This window comes from Battus philenor, unplaced genomic scaffold (assembly GCF_028537555.1).
Source record: "Battus philenor isolate CCGP_79_NKW_IND1 unplaced genomic scaffold, ilBatPhil1.0.hap1 SCAF_28, whole genome shotgun sequence".
In the NCBI taxonomy this organism is placed as follows: domain Eukaryota; kingdom Metazoa; phylum Arthropoda; class Insecta; order Lepidoptera; family Papilionidae; genus Battus; species Battus philenor.
Window position 1 is genome coordinate 506,177 of NW_027181691.1, and position 22,200 is coordinate 528,376.

General features: G+C 32.9%; 1 protein-coding gene across 2 annotated transcripts in view; it reads left to right on the plus strand.

The window, feature by feature from the left end:
* The window catches only part of cpx (complexin), a 284,362-nt gene that overhangs the window by 226,133 nt on the left and 36,029 nt on the right, over positions 1-22,200 (plus strand). For both annotated transcript variants that reach the window (XM_068769439.1, XM_068769440.1), the window contains exon 3: positions 16,481-16,644. In XM_068769439.1, the coding sequence (XP_068625540.1) occupies positions 16,481-16,644 (164 nt within the window). The remainder of the gene's footprint in view (positions 1-16,480; positions 16,645-22,200) is intronic.

The following is a 22,200-nucleotide window of genomic DNA, read 5'->3' on the forward strand; positions in this document are numbered from 1 at the left end:
CAGAATACTAAAAGAAGTTTAGGAAAAGGTAAATAAATAAAGATACAAGTACAGATAATAAAAGAAGAATGAACATAAATTTATAACTAAATATATACTATAGTGAAGGTTGTAATTTATTTGATTTTATTTGTTATTTATACCGGCTTGATATATGAATAGGGCTTCATATAAAAATTGAAGCGTCTGGCGAATACTTTTTACTTTGAAGGCATCATTAAATACGTTTTATTGCACTAAATTAAATCAGTATAAATATAGATAAAAGAAAGGATTTTTTTCTACTTTTAAAAATAAACGAACTATAAAAATACTTTTGCAGCAATATCTGATATTACTGCAAATGTTGCCAGAGATCAATGAATTTTATGCCATGATTGTTACCGATAGAAACTCTAGAGCATTATGTACGATGTTTTTCGCAAACCTCGCGTTTCGCTAACACATATACATATATATTTATATATATATATATATAAATATATATATATAAATATATATATATAAATATATATATATATATAAATATATATATATAAATATATATGTATAAATAATCATTGTTTCTTTTATTCTCTAACAAACAACGTTTACATTTTTATCTTCCAATTGTATTCATTTCAACTCATCACGATTTGTTTGTTTGTTTTTGTTTTCACCCAAACTCAATAACCGGAAATTGTGTGAATGAAAAAAGAATTGAAATATTTTTCCCGATAAAATTTCAATAATTGTTAATCAACGCGGCATTAAAAAGGCTCGACGGGTCATGATAAAAAACTTAAAAGAGTGTTAAAAAATCATTTAGAATGAGTGCTATATGAAAGCTCATGGTCACCCAGAAAGCTGTGAAGAAGGCTATGCTTGGGGCTTCGCTGCGAGATCAAAACAGATATACGGAGATCTGCTGAATAACTACGACATAGCATGAAGAATTGCTCGTTTAAAGCAACCGAAGGCTGTGGGTTTCCTTAATTAACGATAGAACTTCTAACCAGATAAGCTGATGACATAGTCAAGGTTGTTGAAAATGATTGTCATCGCGTCATCATGACAATATTTGGGGGAAGCATATATCTTGTAGTGAGAATTTGTCCACTGAGAAGAAAGGGATGACGATGCATTTTTATATATATGAATGTATTTAAATTAATTTTAGTCATGAATACCCGAATCCTTATTTTTATTTAATCTATTTTTCTTTATTATCTAATACTCACACCAGTCTTACATGTAATTTCGCCATTACACATACTGTGTAGAGTATTTGTGTAGCTACGGCAACAATAATATGTAATTCACATGTCACTGAGAGAAAATATATGTTTTCATAGCGTCAATTTTCAAATCCAATAAAATACCTAACTTCTAAGCCTTGAATATGTGTTCTATAAGGACAACAAATTAATCATTGATAGAATAGAAGTAAAATCTGTAACATATAAAATTAAGTAAGAAATGGACCAATATCTAGCCACTTCCGCACATGCAGTGGTAGTCGTGCAACAAAGTACATCGCCCGCAAGCCCACTGATATATGCGCATGCGGCAAATAATGTGAATCACACAACTGCCACCGTCAAATCACTCAACACGTGTTTCACCCTACCACGGGGCATCTTCAGGAATTAGGTTACACCGATTAGTGCCAAACACAGGATGCAAAACGATAAAATTATTTATAAATTGCAATATAACTGTCTAAAAATGTATATATATAAATCGTAGATTCGAGTTTAACATCCCAGGGCCATAAAAAAAGCTCATAAAATAAGCAGGCCTGCAAAAGTTTAACACTCGTCGTCATTTCCGTCGATTATTCAAAAGCTCGCCCGTGCTAAGGAATTGCACGTAAAGCTTTTAATGTCGTCGTCAGAATTAGAAACGTCACTTAACCACGCTCCGGGAAGCTCGACGGTCGGTCGACGCTATTATCATATGGCGGAAGTTGAGGAAAATCGGCCGGAAATATGACAACTGATATTACGATTATTGTACAATAGTTGCGATCCTTTCTAACATTATTTTTACTATTATAAAGGATGATTAGATACATGTATTGATTGCCTCGTAATACATTGTTAGTAACATATTATTTATGTGCCATAATTAAAAATCTTATAAGAAAAATAGTGACAGATATATATGATAAATACAATAAATAAAAATTCTAAAAAGAAATATTAATAAAATGAATACAAGAAGAAGTGTTAACAAGGCTTCGACTGCTGCATATTAAAATAAATATCTGTCTCTGCATAATCAAAAAAATCAATTATATTATTACGTCACTTTGTTTAAATGGATTGTAAATATATTAACTTTGTGATTTAGTTAATGCCACAGCCTTACAAATTATAATCAAGCTTAAAAAAGATGAATAACATCGGAATATAAATGACCATAATGTATTGTCTTTAATTTAATGTTACTTAGAAATGAATTTCTTTAAACACTAATAATAAAATTTAAGGACGTGATCACAAAGTTTAAATAAAAGGACATGTATGTACCCAATCTCAATTTAATTATATTATCTACTGTATTAGTTTCTTCTTTATTCTACGTTTACTAGTGACCACAGTAAATTTTTCACAATTTTACACTCTTATCATGATCATGCCCTAATAAATTACCTCCAGTGACCTGAAGCAGGAGTTTAGATCTTCTAGTAGCTTTGTTTATATAGGACGCCTGGTCGTGTTCTTTCTCATGGCTGGTAATCAATTTCATATCCTGGACAACCTAGGGCACCAATCTCTATGCGGAATTTAGCATGACTCTTGGTAAGATCGGTACTTTCACTTTGTCTTCTGTACCACATATTTTTGGAGGTATTTAAAACCATATGTTTATTCCAAAGGGGTTACTTTGCCAAGTACATAGTTATACCGCAGAATAACTCGTCAGTTGTCTAACAGAGGGCGCCTAGATGCCTCATTGGTCGCCCAACACCTTGCGGCGAGTATATGTTATATCTCCCATTATAAAATACAGTGAAGTTATTTAAAGTGTATTTCGTCGATTCAAAATGTAATTGTAAGATGTAAGTTTTTTTTTACTAAATGAAAATTGTATAAACATAACTTTTAATGTCTTATGATATATATTATAGACAATCTCTATATCAACATTGATCACTCATCAAACACACGAAGTATCTCGACCAACACGCTACGCAATACCAAACATCCCAAAATAGATTATATTATTACCCGAGCAAATATTGCGGAACATTAAACCATTCTTATGAATATTGACAAGGTAATGAGCGTAAGGGCGAATAAGTTTTACGACTTTGTTTACGGAGGGGGCGTTAGGGGTGAAAATAGGGGGCGGCCGTGGTCGTTACAATTTATGAAGACCCCCGTTAACACCGGCCGAGTTTTCTATCAACCATGATTTTGTTGGATATATTCGCCCTTTAATTAGAGGCCTTTACGTCGCTTAATAACATGCTATAAATAGCTCTGTTATAATTATAGCATTATAACGATATGTATTATATATTCGTTCTAACTGAACAGTATGTAAAAGCTTTAAAGGAGTGAATTTATAGCTCATATGCTGTCAAATAATGTATATACACATATATACACTATCCGAACAATCAATAACTTATTAAGTAATAAATAACGTAATATAACGAAATAAATAGCATTTTCAAAATTAGTATTGCTACATTATATATATAACTAATTCTTGTTTACTACATATCCCTGCAGATCTTTTACTGATATAAGTTATTCGAAATCGCATTCTAATGTAGTTTCAGAAAGATCACTTTATACAGTTGAAAATATATGTAGGCTTTTTACTGACAAATAAGCTTTATATTCAACTCCCATAAAGTTTTTATATCTATAACCAATCACCCTATATATTATATATATGCAGTTAAAATATATAACATATAAGTACTTAAGAAAAGGTAATGTTTACATTAAGATATATAGTATAGAATGAGACAGTAAGAGAAGACAATACTGATTTATTTATCTTAGAATCTGTATTACTGAATTAAGTTACCATTAAGTTTTAACTTGATTAAGCTTAGTTTAATGTCTGGTTTAAAGACCAATAAAATACGAATTGTAATTAAATTTAATTTTAGTTTAATTTTATCAAATTTACTAAAACACTCAAAGGGAGAACTAAATATACTAACAAAAGAAATGAAATTCCTTTTTATTCTTACATATTTTTTAGCTAGAAATTGTCCGATGTGTTGTGCCGACAGAATGGCGCCGTAGCTAATGAAATTACCCGGCTCACAAGACGTGCCGTCTTATGTCTACGAACTCGTAGCACTCAGATTCCCTCGTAGTACTTGCATCGATCGAAAGCCTTTTGGTTTTTTTTTTCTATGGCCCCCGCTATTGGGAGCCTCTCGTACCCCCTATCTAGTTTGGGACTTTATTTACATATAATTTTTCAGAGTTTTATCTCGACACTCACTTTCATACTTCTAAATTTCTTTTATTCTTTCCTTTTATCCTTTACAATATCTTCCAATTTTCGTTCTTTCATTCCTTCTTGCTTTCATCGCTTTCCTTTCCTCATCTTTTTTACTCTTAGGTGGCTAGGTACATTTATTTTCAAATCTTTAGCCTTATGGTTGTCTTGATGTAAGTCAGTCCAGCCAAGCTGGTTACAACAGTTGTAGCCTAGAAGTAGATTCCCGTGATACTATACAGATAAATTACATTTTGTGCATTTATCATTAAATATTGACAGCATTCTCTACGTACCATAATACCACACTGAGATCTAAAACTCGCCTGCCAAGCGTATTGATTATGGTATATACCCCCATATATCTTTGAGCGAGGCCTATGCCCAGCAGTGGGCGTCTATGGGCTTAAACGAGAGCATCATAATTAAGTTCAATTGAAGTTAATATTGATTAACTATGCTTTAACTAAGAGAATTATTGAAACTGGAAAACTGAACTATGATGATATCATTTCAACTACGTATTATTCATAAGGTCACGGATACTGAATAGGTCCTAGAAAGGACTATGCTCGGAATCTTACGATGTCTAATCGAACAATTAAATCAACAACCACTCTACCAGTACACAAACATGTGAGATGCAAAGCCAGTAGATAAAATGTTTATAAACATATGTATATATATATATATATATATGTATATATATAAACATATATATATATACATATATATATATATACATACATATATATACATACATATATATATATATATATATGAGTATTCTCGAGTATGTGTCTACAGTAATGTATGTATTTCTATGTACATAAACCCTAAACTGCCCTCTCCTTCATAACTCTTTTCTTTTTTTCTTCATTCATATTTTGTATTTCTTCTTCATAGTGTAAGTAAATAAATAAAACTCGTGTAGGAATGAAATACTATGGCTTATTTTAAATTTTAAACAGTTCACGAACCCTTCCGTTCCGTGAACTCTGTTTCTAAGAAGCTGTAAAAGCCTCCAGGGCATTACATTCTTCTGAGACAATATCGATTCATATCGATAGCAGTGGGCAGGCTACAGCGCGCAGAACAAGTAGCCGCTAGAGGCTTTAAATTCTAAAGTGGACACCACGAACTAATAAAGCAGTACATTTATATTTTGATGCAATTTATCTTGACTTAAATTCCACTTGACGTTACCTTAAGATATATGATGTAGTAAATGAATAAGACAGTTGAAGATGCAGTGGTATGATTACATAGCGCGCAAAACATATGACAACCAAAGCCTTAAGGTTCTGGAGGGAGACCAAGGACTGAAAAGCGGAGCGTAGGATGTATACACACTAGGTACCTATACGATCTTGTTAATCTCATCTAAAGACACCGGATACTGTGGTCAAAAGTGTCAGGGAAACCTTTGTCCAGCTGTGAGCGTCCCCTATGCAATAATAATGATTATTATCCACCTGTAAACATCATAAATAATTTCAGAAAAATCCAATTTTATATAAAAAAGAATTAATTAAAAATTTCTTTGTAACGACTTACTTTTTGACAATATGTTTCTTTTTCCGTACACACAAGAATCTGATGTATAAATTATTTATAACGAATAATGTGAGGTCAAGTAAATTGTTTTGTACGAATATATACACTCTAAATGCCGCAGTCAATATCGCGTTGTTAAGCTGAGCGAATATGATACAAAAAAAATTAGATTCTGAGTAAATAAAAGCGAGCTTTAAGCGCGGCACGTACTCTATTCGTTGGATAATAATTTCACAAAAGCACTATTGTACATCCGACAGTATATCAGAGGGTTCCGTAAGTAACAGCTATAAAAAATTATTAACGCGGCACTTGGCAGGGGATCCGGACATTGTTAACTTACTTTCGGACGCGTTATGAAATGCTATCGTCATCATTTTAAATCAACCCATTTTATTACTAACATTGATTAATGTAATATGGGTTCGATACGTGATTTTTAATATCATCTGTATTTATCATTAAAAAATATGTGATGCTGTAAATATGAAGTTACATAAGTAAGAAAAGGACCAATGTTTAGCCACTTCCGCATATGCAGTGGTAGTCGTGCTACAAAGTGCACCGCCCGCCAGCCAGCTGATAAATGCGTATGCGGCAAATAATGCGAATCACACAACTGCCACCACCAAATCACTCAACACTTGTTTCACCTCTCCACGGGGCATCTTCAGAAGTTATGTTACACCGATTAGTGCCAAACACAGAGTGCCCAGAATGCACTCTGTGTTTCGCATTGATTGCTTTCCTTGAGGATTCCATTTTAGGCCTTGCCTCGGTATGTGATCAGGGTCCCTTCAAAGCGTGTGGCCTATTCAGTTCCACTTGCGGTGTTTGATCTGCTGGTCGATAGGCAACTCACAGAGATCTACCTTTTAGACTTTCTCAGGCCAATGCTGATATTGCAGGTATATACATACCGGGAATACGTCGAAAACAGTTGTTAACGAAGACTTGGAGCCGTCGCGAGATATCTTTGGTGACCTTTCACATCTCGCATTTATATATCAACACGGTTTTCACATTGGACCGGAATATTTTGAGCTTAGCTCTCCTAGTCAGTTTCCGTGATTGCCATATAGTACTTAGTCTTGCAAAGGCTGTCTTTTCCTTGAAGATTCTCGAAGCGATGTCTACTTCAGTTCCTCCTGATAAATAAATAAATTATTATTATTATTAAATGACTGATGTACCAAAGATATATATTTGAAAGGATTTTGCAATGACGTTAATAATTTTATTACAGCATAATATCCTTATAGACTGCATCGGTTTGATTTAAAGTTATTAATATGTTTCACAGTAATAATAAATAAGTTTTGTTTCGTCGCAGAGCTTTGGGGAAAGTTTTCAAGCGCATCTTGAACTCGGTTTCGAGTGAACGTTTTGTGCGGCGCCCTAATTGAATCAGTCTGACTGGTGGTTGACATGAAAGTTAGGTCTCAACCCCGCCTAGGTTAGCAATTCAATTAGGTCCGTGGAAGCCTTATTAGTTCCCCGGCGTCGAGTGCTAATCGAATATCGCTCTTACTCAGACACCAAAAGGTTTAATTATGAATGACAGGTGTCACGGCTTTGATGGACGAGCCTGCAATATGATATTCGTAGCAGGTTTTATTATTTAACAAGCTAATTCTGAAGGAAGGTTACTTTCAGTAACTTACAATTTTATTTCTGTAAATTTTTTACAGTTATCACCAATCTAGGTTAGCTTTTTAATGTGTCGAAGTAAATCAATCCATCCAATCGGATCCAAGTTACCCATTGGTGATGAAAACGAGATAATCTAATCATTAGTTACATCTTTATTAGTTTAAGCATCATTAAGTTATATTCATGTTTAATAAGTTAGCCTAATTGAGCCACAAGCTTTATAATAAACTATTTTCTTATCAAATCATTTGAAATCAATTCATCACACTAATCGGATTTTTAAAAGCTTTTTATAATTATAGTTCACATTTTGTATTACAATATATAATATAATTTGGAATAATACTAAAATAAATATAAAATGACAATAATATTAATAAGTTCATTGCCTTATGAGATCGAAAAGACCCCTCGACTTTTGTTGACGACGCATAAAATATATAGTTCTTAGGAAATGTTGACGCAGCGAGCGTGTTTACATAAGATTACTCGACGATATCTAGTGATGATTACTCTCTTGTGCCTATTTAATCTCTTTTTTTAACATTATTATATTATTAGAAACTATATCTGAACCGGAAGAGTACACCATGATTGTGTCATATGAATCAGACGTGTAATGGTATATTCCACGGAATACCCGGAATATAGATCACAAGTAATAAATACACGTTGATTTACATTTTTTATAATTAATAATTCCAACGATTCTATGTAATGTTTATATATCTATAGTTTTTTTTGCGTTAAGAATTTCACGAATCAACATTGTCTGTCTATTAAAACCGCTGCAACAGATCAACTGGTAACTATCTTTCTATATTTTCTTATAAAAAAATTATTTTATCTACGGACAGTGATGATTAGCATTATTGACGCGGGTGAACTATAATTGCTATTATATTATATTTTACATATAATAACATACAGGTTCACAGTGACCTACATTGCAAACGTAAATGCTAATGTATCGATTCAATCAGGGAGTACGGAGCATTGTTAGTTCAACGGACAATCACTGCATTTTTAAAGGTGAACTAACATTTTTGTTATAATTTTAGTTTTAACTAACACAGGATTTTATAAACGCAAACCTAACAGATTAGTTTACATATTTCATACTAGCAACTAGCTTGGTGCCGCCCACTCGGATCCGAGTATCTCGCACTTTCATTTTGCTTAGACCAGTCGAAAGTTTTTAAGTAAAAGAATTAAACACGGAAACGTTTCGTTAAAATCGTTTCTGCGACTATTGGAAAAAAATATATTTATGTAATATCGAGTGTTTCAACAAATTTATAGCCTTAAATCGTTTTTGCTGATATTGCAATGCCTACATTTTACTTCTGAAACAAGCTATGAAAACTCTTGTTAAAATACAACCATCCAATCGTTCATTTCAAGTATTCTCCTGGTATGACTATAAATATTTAAGTTAAAATTCTTTTGTTTTTCTTCATAAACACATCTTTCACTAATGCATTGTTGTTTCAGTCTATATGCCCACTGCAAGGTATAGGCCTCAAAGAAACTAGGAGGCGAGTTAATTATTGTCACAAAATTATATCTTAATCGTGTGGTCCAATATTACCGCCTCCTGTTACAAATAATGCATTAATATAATATCCACAATATGAAAATGACTTTAATGAAAATGGACATAAAAGCCTTGTAAAATCTATACATACAGCGTGACGTGGCTGGTGTCCGTTATTGGAGACAGTGATGTCCCCAATTTCGAAATTCTATTGAATATTCATGACCGGATTGAAATAATGTTGATTTAACATCGTATTTACGGAAAGGCAGGAAATTAATAACTCTTTTTTGAATTTTAAATAATCACAGAATGGATAGCGTGAAATTTTGCTAAGTTTTATAAAGCAGCCCGGAAAAGGAATTGAAAGATTTAAATTAAAAGATTGCTGGGCTTAAAATATTAATTGTAAAGTATCCATTTTTGGGGCAATGCTATGAAATTGAATTAGGAATAATAAGAACAGCGTATTGGCAAGTTAAAATAAGACTTCAGGACTTATGATCTTTTTAAAGAAGCTATTTCTAGGTCGGTACGTACCGATTTTATTAGAAATTATGCATGAAGCCCACGTCCATTATTGGCGTTCTATATCTGATATACTAATGACAATTTATTGTTTTACACTGGATTGATTGTTTAAGATCTGTAGAAATAATGCTTCTTAGATAAAAGCGTGTTTTGAATCCTTTATGATTTAAATTGAATGATCCGAATGTAGGTCAATTTGATTTCTTATCTATTAATTTTTGACTCAAGTCTTCAAGATGTAGACAAAAAGTCATATAAATAGGCATAAGATGAAGTACCTATATACGTTCACTGTAAAGCATATGACTACCCACAAAGATAGCTATGAAGGGATATACCATAATAGCCACACTTGGCAAGCGGTTTGGCGATCGAAGTGTGGTATTATGGTACGCAGATGAAGTTGCTTCCCACTCTCCGGAAACTTGTTTTATAAGTAGTCGAAATCTTATATAACTAATGTACAAAATGTGAGTTACATAAGATTTTATGAAGGGAATCGAACCCAATCTCAACACTCCACCACTGAGCTGCTACAGATCAAAAAGGGTGTACCAAAAAATTGCTGGAAGCAAACATATTATTTAATGGAATCAGGCGTTACCTCGCGGAAGTCCATCCTAAGTAAGAAAAGGACCAATATTTAGCCACTTCCGCACGTGCAGTGGTAGTCGTGCAAATTGCTTTGACTCTGTGTTTGGCACTAATCGGTGTAACATAACTCTTGAAGATGCCCCGTGGAGGGGTGAAACACGTGTTGAGTAATTTGGCGGTGGCGGTTGTGTGATTCGCATTGTCTGCCGCATACGCATTTATCAGCGGGCTGGCGGGCGGTGCACTTTATTGCACGACTACCACTGCATATGCGGAAGTGGCTAAATATTGGTCCTTTTCTTACTTAGCAAATATATTATACATAAGGCTTTTACATCTATAACCATTTACATATATAATAAATATGTACATATAATATAATAAAAGATAGCTAGATTTTTAATTAAAGAAAGGCGATTCGTAAAAAAAATGTGAAAGAAATTAAGACGATGTGGAATAGAGAGGGGTGTTATGGGGGAGGCTGTGGGGCGAGAGATTTATTGAAAATTATCGAACTGTCAGCGACAGAGTTCCATTATTAATATCTGGAAACGCGACCGCCTTTTTCTTAATGGCGCCGCCATCGAGGAGGTCGGCGTAATGATTTCAATTGACAATCGCAGCGCGCTGGATTTAATCTAGACCCCGCAATTTTGAATACAAGTTGGTTTTACCCCTTACTCTTCTTTTTAATCGTATCCGCAGATTTCAATATTCAATTTGAATACCTAAAATATTTTTACCGAATTAAATTTCAATCGCACATTTAAATTCACATATTTACGAATTAATAAAATATTGAAAATATACGACTTGTAGTCTGTAGACCAGTGTTTCCCAACGTATGGCCCACGTCCCACACGAGAGTATTTTGAATATTAAGAATAATTTGAAATTGGACTCGATACGAGTTTAACACTTAGATATATGTTACATAGGGAAGAGTAATTTTAGAAAGGCTAAGATGGAACATCGCACAAGTAACGTTGAAAAATAACCCTCTAGATCTAATTCCCAGCGATCACGGTTTTTTTTATTTGTATAATTTTATGCAAATATACAAAATCAATGATGCATTTTTTTAAAACCTCCTCGACATGTTGCGCCAAAATATTTATCAATAATAAACTTAGTAAGAAGTTTAGCAGTCCATAATACTACCAGTTTATACAACAAATATCAGTTGTTTTATATAATATTTGATGTATTTTCTTTAAATATGGGTATGGTATGGTATATATTATACCCATATATCGGGCGACCTGGGTAGCCACCAAAACGACTTATCAAATTCTCACGAACACGCGCCGTGGTTTCTTAAGCTGTATGAGTTGTAGCACCATCTTGTTTAAACCAAACTTATTAAAAATAGGATGTTCTTTTAAATACACTGCAGAAAACTAAGTAACAAAAGTAAATAGCGAAACTACTAACTGACATCAGCCACAAACGTTCTAGATAAGTCCGCCGCCAAGAAATGTCTCTAGAGAGGTTGCTATCGAACGTAGAAACTTATATTATCTAGTAAAAAGAAAACCTTAACATCCTACAGGGAACAGATAACGCCTTCCTACGACAGTTTTTGTTTTAACTATAAAATGTTGTTATTATTCAACAGATATTTACATTCGTCTTCTTGGATATTTAATCTTACATAAGGCTCGTTTTAAGGCTCTACTCACAATTCCCTGTCAACCTTCCCTACTTATCCACTTCACACGTATACTGTATGATTGGTTAATGGTATTAAAGCTTAATATGGTAAATGCTTAGGTCATTTATCAGCAAAAACTCGTTTAAAGCAATTGCACCAGTTTCTAATTATCCTGTATAATATAATCAAACTAAAGTTTATTTTTAATGTTGTAATACTATAGGATAATAACTTCTTACAGTACATAGTTTGCATAAACAGATATTAATTAATATACACTATACTATTATTACGTTATTTATTGTTATATTAATAGGCATTAATATACAGCAAAAAGGCTGTACATTCACCCCTTTAAAGCCTTTACATCTACATCTATGTATCATCCTGTAGATCTAGATAATTCTGCAAAGAACATCGGAAGAATTTAAGCTATTCATTTTACCATAACCACAACGTCTCTTTAGTGTACAAACCAAAAGAAATTACATAATAAAATGAATGAGTATAAATGTAGAATCCAAGAGAAAAAGCGATCAAAGTTAGGCGATGTATGTATGAAAAAAGAATGAAAAATCATGAAAGTGGAGAAAGAAGAACGAATGATTAGCATTGACGATGTAAGAATATGTATAATGAAAATAAAAAATTACGTAAAAAAAATTATAATTGTAAGGAAGATCCCTGCTCACACATGGCAGAGAACCAGATGCCTCGAAAACGGAGCCATAGAAAGAATCCAAGATTCAAAGGTTTCCGGGCGGAATTAAGGCACGTCGTGGCCGAATTATCAGATGGCGCTGGTTAAGATTGTATTAAATAAATAGAACACAAGTAAATAACGCAGAAAGCTATGCTAATTTTATACAACATATAGCTTAAATCAATGAGAAATAAATTAATTAAATACAACAAGCTTAAATAGCATCATGCTAAATGCTATATTAGACTTATATACTCCACGCATAAATAATTATGACAAATAAATTAAGATTTATATAAAATTACATAAGGTTAGTAAGAAAAAAACTGTTAATAAAAATTTACTCAAAAACTTAATACACAGATATAAAAAATACAAATGCCATCTCTTTCTTGACCTTATATTTAGACACTACTCGATTCCTTTCAAATTGAAGGCAGTTTCATGTGTTCTGTGACATCTATACAAGAGTGAAACGAGCTGTCTATATAAGACTTACACATAATATAGTGAGAATGGGCGTATGGGCTACATGAATCAATTCCCCTATCCCCATCTCTTTTCTTCCATTGAAATGCCTTCAACGTTAAAGGTTTTGATACTACTTTTATAGTTTTAACAACCAAGGTACGGAACAACCTACCAGCGTCTGTTTTTCCAGATAACTGTACTGTATCTTCGTGTCAAAAGTAAATAGGTTTCTTCTAGGAAGTCATATATCACTGTAGATCTCGTCATTACTTAACGTTAGGCGAGAGAGAGGTCAAACGCTTTACCTATAGTTAATAAAAATATAACTTGTAGGCAAAGGGCCCCTAAACAGTCCGGTGTTTGAACCTAGGTCTTCTGTCCACCTGGAGTCTATCCTGTCTGCTGTCTCCATTACAGAACCTTCAGGCCCAGCGGTCATATGTTCATGCATGTAGCCTGCCGTTTCAACTTGTCCATCCACTGGGCTATATCACTTCCATATGTCCATGGGTCTCTTAATTCGATCTCGTAAAGAAATTTGAACAAATAATACTTACCTTATCTTGCAAGTTATGTCTCCCGCCTACTGCCACTTATCAATATGTATGTGAAAAGATATTATATGTTAACGAAAAGAGAAGTCTATATTGTAGTATCTTTAAAATTTTCTCTTAAATACATATGCTTAACATTTCAAATATAATTTCTGAAGTAAACAATATACATAGTATTAAAATGTTTTGTACAGTAGCGTGTGGAAGGCAGAGTTGAATGCCTCTATTTACCGAACCGCGGTCACCGGTGTTCGTGCAAATGGGAAATAATCTAACCAAATTTAAAAGCAAATAGGATGGAGGTCGGGAATCCGTTGAAAATGCGCAGATTGACGTGTAATGGATTTTTGAATGGCGCGCCGCCATGTTGATACGCCCACTCGTCCGGATGGATCCGGTTTGAACCGGTTTAAACCGGCCCGAAGCGGTTTCACGCGAACATGTTATCTAATTTCCACGTTAACGACGAAGCTATTGTGTCGCCAAATGTGGCTTTGTGAGATAAAAAACACATTTTAATTCTAAACGAATAAAAATCTAAATTGCTACGTATGTTTTAACATATACGATCTTTTCATATGTTACTACCGTAAAATGCATTGTAATTATCACGCAATTAATTAAAAAAAACTTTGTAATATATACTATATTTATTTTATAATATACCTTTATATATTTGTGACTTTTTACAAAATTAAACTTGTAAATAATATTTGTTGTATGCACCTATCTTATCTGGTCGCGTTTAAAATCTTCGTGACCATGTATTTTAATTTGAACGGTGGCATTGTACTAGAGCTAAATTTAATTTTTGTTATTATCAAACAAAAAACTTCTTTGATTTACCTAATGATGTAAAAATTTAAATGTAATTGTTCAAAAGTTAATGGTATCTCTTTATCATTTGAGAGGCCATGCGTAGTCTAGAGTATTTTATTAAACAAAAACTTTTATTGTAATTCTTATGTTAATGAAATTTACAAACTATTTTTATGACAACATCAAGTTGAATTTAAGTCGTGAAAAAAGCGAAGAAAAATGTCAATATTTCGTTTTAAAAAAATCAGTAAAAATTTTCTGAAACCGTCGCTTGAACTCACAAACGAAGGCGTCAAAGATCCCTTTGAAAAACACTACTCGACCTGGATTCATACATATCGAAACATCTGAATACATTTTCCATGATAAAAAGCTAAAAATAATACGTCGGAGTGTGCATAATGAACTAAGCATTATATGCAATGGATACCGTCTGAAGCAGTGTTTCCCAACGATGGTCTCACGCCCCACAGTTGGGCAATTTAATTATTAAGGTGGCAATTCAAAAGTGTCCTCGACATGAGTTTAAGGCCTTTGCTTTAATATAAAAATTATATATTTTACATAGGGGTGGCATAAGAATTTTAGAAAGGCTAAGATGGAGCATGCAACAAAAAAGGGAGAAAATATTGGTCTTAAAAGCGAAACCAAATAGATCAGATCCTGTACATATTCCATACTTCAACATTCGAAGGTTGTCTTGAAGAAATTTCTTTTGTTATAACACTGCCAACGATACTATTAATCATTCTTTTTTTTTTAAATAGTAAGCATAAATAGATAATAAAACCTCTTCAGGTGTACTATTTGTATCTGGCTGGTTTACATGATAATTAAAAGTATTTTTTAAATAAATAAAAATTTATTTGGATTTTGTTTTCAATAGTTTTTTATATCTGTCGATCGATAACATTAAGAGATAACTCCCAAAACTAATTGTCAATTCTTTTTGGAAATAAGTCTGATAAAAACAAAATGGCTCCTGTATAAACCTTTTCTAAGGAACTTTCCATTTTAATTAACTGATCGCACTGTATTAGTAATAGAATATCAAAAGAGAACTTTCCGGAACAGAGATATAAATGAAAAACGAATCTATTGTAATTCAATTCCGTACAATTTCCTTCTAATCGCAAACCGATTGACACATCTGAGCCTCGTTTACATTTCCGAACGAGTTTTTCCGGTCCAAAAGTTTTTCCACCGATCGTGCAATTTTTTTTTAAAAAATGCACATTTTTATTCAAAACGAACACTGTTCGGAGTTAATAACCCGTTATTTTTCCAGGAAAAATCGACAAAAAGCCTTTTACACTCGAACGGGAAAACCGAATTTAATAGTTCCCGGTGCTTTCTACAATTTGCGATGCGGTTTAGACGGAACTATGGACGTGACAGCCCGTGATGCAATAATCAAAGAACTAGTTTCCGCAGTTGAATATACAGGGCTGATTTTTTATAGGTGTGAAAGATTTACAGAGGTGAATGGGTGAGATCTAAAATATGTTATTTCGTTGTATCTAATGGATTTAGGCGTTATTTTGCGGAAATCCATCCTAAGTAAGAAAAGGACCAATATATAGCTACTTCTGCATGGCGGAAATAGCTATATATTGGTCCTTTTCTTACTTATGTTATTTCGTTGTATATTTCTGAAATCATTGATTATTGTAAAGGGCTTAACAACCACTCATTTATTTACTGCAAATCAGCATTACATTCTTTTACACCTATAACTAAGCACTCTGTATAATAAAGACTAATGGTACTTATTATCAGGATATTGTTAGGCATTCATGGACAATTTTTAAATTATTTAAACTTGTATCTCAATATATGAAACAAGAACCAAACGATATAACATTTGCGAACAATAAAGTTTTATTTATCATATGAGACAAAGTAAAGATTAAATAAATTATCAGTAAATAATATGTAATGTGTTTCATCAGGTGCGGTTGGTGGTGACGGAGACGACAGCGATGATAAGGAAAAAGAGGAAGAAGCCGAACGTGAACGGCAGGAGGCCATCCGCGAGGCCGAGGAGCGACGCAAGGAGAAGCATCGCAAGATGGAGGAGGAGAGGGAGAAAATGCGCCAAGAGATCCGGGATAAGGTAGGTCATACCAACTTGCGTAGCAGCTGTGTAGAGAACGGTAGAGCAACATGCTCTCGAACCACAAACGTGAATTGAAAACGTAATACGTTCCTTAGTCAACGTTATATACGTCGTCTTTATTATACACGCTATAAAATATAAACAAAATTGTATAATAGTGAAGAAAAACGTGTAATGGGCGGTCTTATCACACGAGGCAATTTCTCACAGACAACCATATTATGGAAACAGTAGATTGATAAATAGCGGGCAGTCAACGTGTACACATAGACAAAACATACATATATAGCATACATTTATTCACATATACTTATAACAAATAAAGTAAAATACATTATTATAAATACAATGATAAATAAAACATCTAACTGACTTTAAAGATAAAATATATCTATCTATCTATCATTCATAGGTGTATAGTTCGATATTTACCTAAGCGACAGTGACAACAATAAAGCTGCCTTTTACATTCGTGTAATATTTATATATGTGATTCAAATTAAATATATACAGAAGGCCATTCATCGTTGTAAATAAGGAATGTCAAACTTAAAAGCTAACTAAGAAAAAAAGCTAAGTAAACAATGTTTTACTTTTTTTAACTTTTTACATAATTTAAATCAAATTAAACAAATCATTTATGATATAAGGTATACGTAGGTACAATAAAATTCTAGAAATAATTTCTGATCAGCTACCAAAGACGTTTTATTATTCTATCCAAAAATACTATAGTGATGTTAATGCGTGGAATCAATCGTTTGACTACAAAGCAATTCTTGCTAGAATTTACGTGAAATGCAGGACTTATTTTGACTTGTCAAATAAAATACTCTCATTTAGACAAATATCGGTTTTAATAGTTCTCTTCGTACGAATCTCCCTTACGATGGTTTCAAGCAGTGATGTGGTAAATAATAAATTAGAATATGTAGCATAATAAAAAGGTGTAGCATAGGAAGAAGCGCACATGTAGAAAGAAGCAAACGCATAAAACTTGCAGCGCAAAAACGCTGCGTCGCAGCTTTCGAGACAAAATAACGCAACGCTTTTGTGTCACGTCGATAGTAGCTTTCTGTAAATACAACAATGTCGACATTTTATGTTGATTGATTCGAAAGTACTTGTAACCGCTTGTTTAAATGAAAAATATTTATATTTAGATTTTTACCTGAAGGTGGGCCGCAAAAGTTTAAATTTTTGTTTAGGACCCATACATCTACCATTTCCGTTAAACTTTGCATCTCGGGGTCGTTGCACTCTGGTCCCCTTTGTTTACTGTGATTAACGCTCATAATTAATCTGAATTTACTAAACCGCGTTCCGCATTACCTGACAGTGTAAACCGCGTGATATTTACACAATCCATTGCTGCTCGGCTACTGGTTAGTTTGTTTGCAGTGCGGTTACGCGTCGATGTATACGCTTCATTTATATTCAACATTACGTACTCTTACACATAATATACATTGCAAGGCTCTATTCTTTTTTCAAATTATTAACAATTAAGTCTTCAACCAAATGCATTTGTACGATTTCCTGCACTAAGTGCAATACGAGGTTATAGACTACTAGCGCCATCTATTGACACCGTCAGACATTAAAGCTCAAACTATATTTAGATAATTCAACATAGTGACTCATCACGATATCTCTGGGAATATAAGGCTTAGAGATCTAAACTTTAAGAAAAATATTCCTTTTACTAACGTTATGTCAGCTAAGAAAGGATTTTATGAATCTCTACCTGCAAAGGGTTGACGGGTAGTTCATTAAAAAGTGATTTTTTTCCGATATGGTAACCTCGTATTTTATACCTTATAAAAACACACTTAGAATGTTTTTTTGCACATTAAAAATTACAAATGAATTTTATATAAAAGATATAACCTATATAAGACAATGCGGGCAACGTATATGCCTTTATGGAAGAACTAAATTTGTTTATACTTTCCTCTGGCATCTTATCATACACGAGTGATGTGTAAATCAATGTAGAGTGGAAAATTATATGAATAGATTTTAAATTCGGTTTAATCCGTGCATAGCACTAGCCGGTTGGTAGACAATGGAGCAGACAGGTGATTGTGAGGGCTGACACGAGGCAGGTGCACGAGGGCCGGCTCAAGCGCCCTCCCGGCCGACGGCTAATTTGGCCACTCGAGTGGCGAGCGGTCCGAGCGCTGTGTGAACCTGCCTTAATTGAATGACTATTCCCGCTCGATGGTTTTGACTGCTACGAGCATCATTGACCGTGCAGCGAGGCTGCGAATACTGTATTCAATACGTCATATTTTTTAACATGAATAATTTGTAAAATTGACGCTAAAAGTTAAGAACCCTCGAGTTTCATGTCAGATTATTTTCGAAATGGCAGTATATTAAAGACGACTTCGAAAGCGCTTAACAAAGCCTGTATATATATATATAGATATATGTTTGTTTTTCTGTTTCATAGTTATGTTACCACTGTGGGCTTGAATACATATATATTATATATACCAATGTCTCTATCAAACAAAAACTTTTAATAATAATTGAATTACAAAATTTAAAATGCTTTTGCTTATGCCTTTTTAGTCACTTTCTTTGTGGGTCACTTTTAACATGCTCTAAAATTAGTAATCCTTTTTTTATATTCCCTCTCCGCTCCTCGAAAATGTGTTTCGTGGAAAAGTCAAAGTGAAAATTTTTGATTATTTAAAATCATTGTTCTTTGAAAAAATATTTATTTAAATAATTTAGTGATATTAACGATACCATTATAATGTTAATGTTAGTCAAACAGATTTTTTGTAATTACTTTATTTTTGTCAGTTTTACGAGATTTTTTCCATATTTTATAAATATCCTTTGAGGGCCATAGCAAGCTATCACAGTAAGCCATGATTTTTCCACAACATAAAGAAAAATGACTATAGAGAGGCTTGTTTTCTATGAAATGAGAAAAATGAGTCTAAGAAAGAGTATTGACGTGAAAATTAAAATTCACTTTACAATTTACGTTTTTACAGCTCTGATAAATATTACCAATCCTATATCTTAAATATCGTAGCTGTTTCAGCCCATAAACACCCACTGAAACCATATGCCTCCAATAAAGATATCTATTAAAAAAACAATTTCGTTCCAAATTATTGAGTACATACAATGCAATTTAAACTATAATATAAATATATAAACAAACATAATATAAATGTATAAACCATAGTCTCTGATACTTGTTTAGTAATGTTTTTATTTTTATTTGTTTTTTCATTGTTTGACTATCATTACATGTTCTCAATGAGATAGTTATAAGGTAACAACTGTAACTAATTTTATATTTCTATGCTTCTAAGTTTGTACTTTCTTACTGCTTTTTGTTACTGTCTATCTCCAATAAAGTAAATAAATATTAAGGATATACCATAATCGCCACGTTAGGCAGGCGAAATGGCGATTGTAGTGTAGTATTATGATACGTAGAGAACACTGCCTTTCATCTTCTGGAAACTTCTTCCTGAGCAGTGATAATCCTATGTAATTAATACACAAAGTGTGAGTTATATAAGATTGTATCGCAGGAATTAAACCTGCGATCGCAAGAGACAGTTCTCTACCGCGAGGCTACCACTATTGCATATGAATGGAATATTGATAAAGTTCTGGAGTTACACAAAGTTTTTATATTAGGTTACATTAAGGTAATAGGCATATAAATAGACAAGCAGAGAGATAGTTAGAGATACTAGAGAGGCAGTATTCATGATATATCATTTAATTTTCTCTCGAAGTTCATAAATGAAATGCTAATGTACTAAATGAAACCGTTAAAACAAAAGAGGTACTCGAGTGTGTGTGATATGACACAAGGATTTCCTTGCGGTGAGACGAAAAATAATCGTTGATTCAACCCTCTTATCCCGTCAAAGAGAGAGGAGATTCCTCCCCCGGGTACCTCTCACCTACACGAGTTCTCATTCTGCCTTCAATTCCACCGCCGCCGCGACGCGAGGGTATTTCGAAGGGTGGATTAAGAATTTTAATTAAAAATAAGTGAAGTGCTCTCCGTGGCGGCTTACGTTCGTACCGCAGACGCGATATTAATACAGTGATACACTAGCTGGGTAGTTAATTTTAATATTTTTTTATTAACATCTGATTATTAATTTTGGTTTTAATTAAAATTAAAATACTATATATATATATGTACTTTTATTGTATTATATATTTATTTTGAATATGTTTAGATTATGCCGCTACAAGATCTAGTCTTAGTTTTCCTAAAGTTACGTAACTATGCATTGAATTTGTCTGCTATAAGATTGTGCGAACTATAAATAAAATGAAATTAATTAGAAACCCATCCGTTTGCTGTGGACTATTTTCAAATAAGACGCATTTGGAATCCTATGGAAGCTCTATTTCACCGGATTCCAGTTTCTATAAAATTAGACTCTTTTAACATTATTTTAACTTATACAAGTGATATTTATAAATGATCCAAAGTAAAAAAAATCTGACAATAAATGTATTAATAAACATTGAGATAGAGAAACATAGAGATTTTCTAGATATAATTTCTATTGCTTAAAAATAGAACCGGCAATATATAAAAAACATAACGTATTTTTATAGTGGCCCCGTTTTTTCGGACTTCTCTTACTACTTATTTGCGTGAGTGAACAGAAACATCATTCTTCTTTTACACTCTTCTTTTGTCCTTCTCAATATCTTTTATACATCTTTCTGTTGTCCGCCACCTTTTCAGTCATTGTTTTCCATACTTTATTTTACCTCTATACATCGCCTCTCTTCCTTTACCCCTCCAGAATATCACATATTTATATTTTTACTAGCTGATCCCGCAAACGTTGTTTTGCAAAAAAAATATTTTTAATTTTCAATTTAAAAATAAGGGTTGATTATAGAGGGGTGAAAATTTAGGATTGTATGTATTTTTGTATGTTGTATCATAAAAAAATAAAAACAAAAAATTTCGTCAAAAAAATAAAAAAATAATTTAAGGGTGAACAACCCTTATCATTTAGGGGGTATGAAAAATAGATATTAGCCGATTCTCAGACCTACTAAATACGCATATAAAATTTGGTAAAAATCGGTCAAGCCGTTTCAGAGGAGTTCAAGTTCGAACACCGTGACACGAGAATTTTATATATTAGATTTATTTTTATTATATTACTAATACTTTTGATTTAATTAACATTTCAATTTACTACTTAACACATTTTCCACCATTGTGTATTTATAGTGTCGAATGGTATATATATAATAAATAATAATTTTCTATAAAACTATATCACCGTCATCTCTTCATATCCTATTTGGAACATCCTGTATATTATTATTTTACGTGTATGAAATAAAGGACAGCATTGCGTTGGCCTACTTTTCGATTTTTGACGCAGTACTGTGTTTTACGCAAATGTCTGCAGTCTTATTTATCAGAAAGGAAAGAATTTAACTTTATATTTAACTCACTTGAGTTCTTTTTATAAAATAGGTCTATCTCTCTATACAGGATGATTAAATGTAGGTTTAAAAATTTTA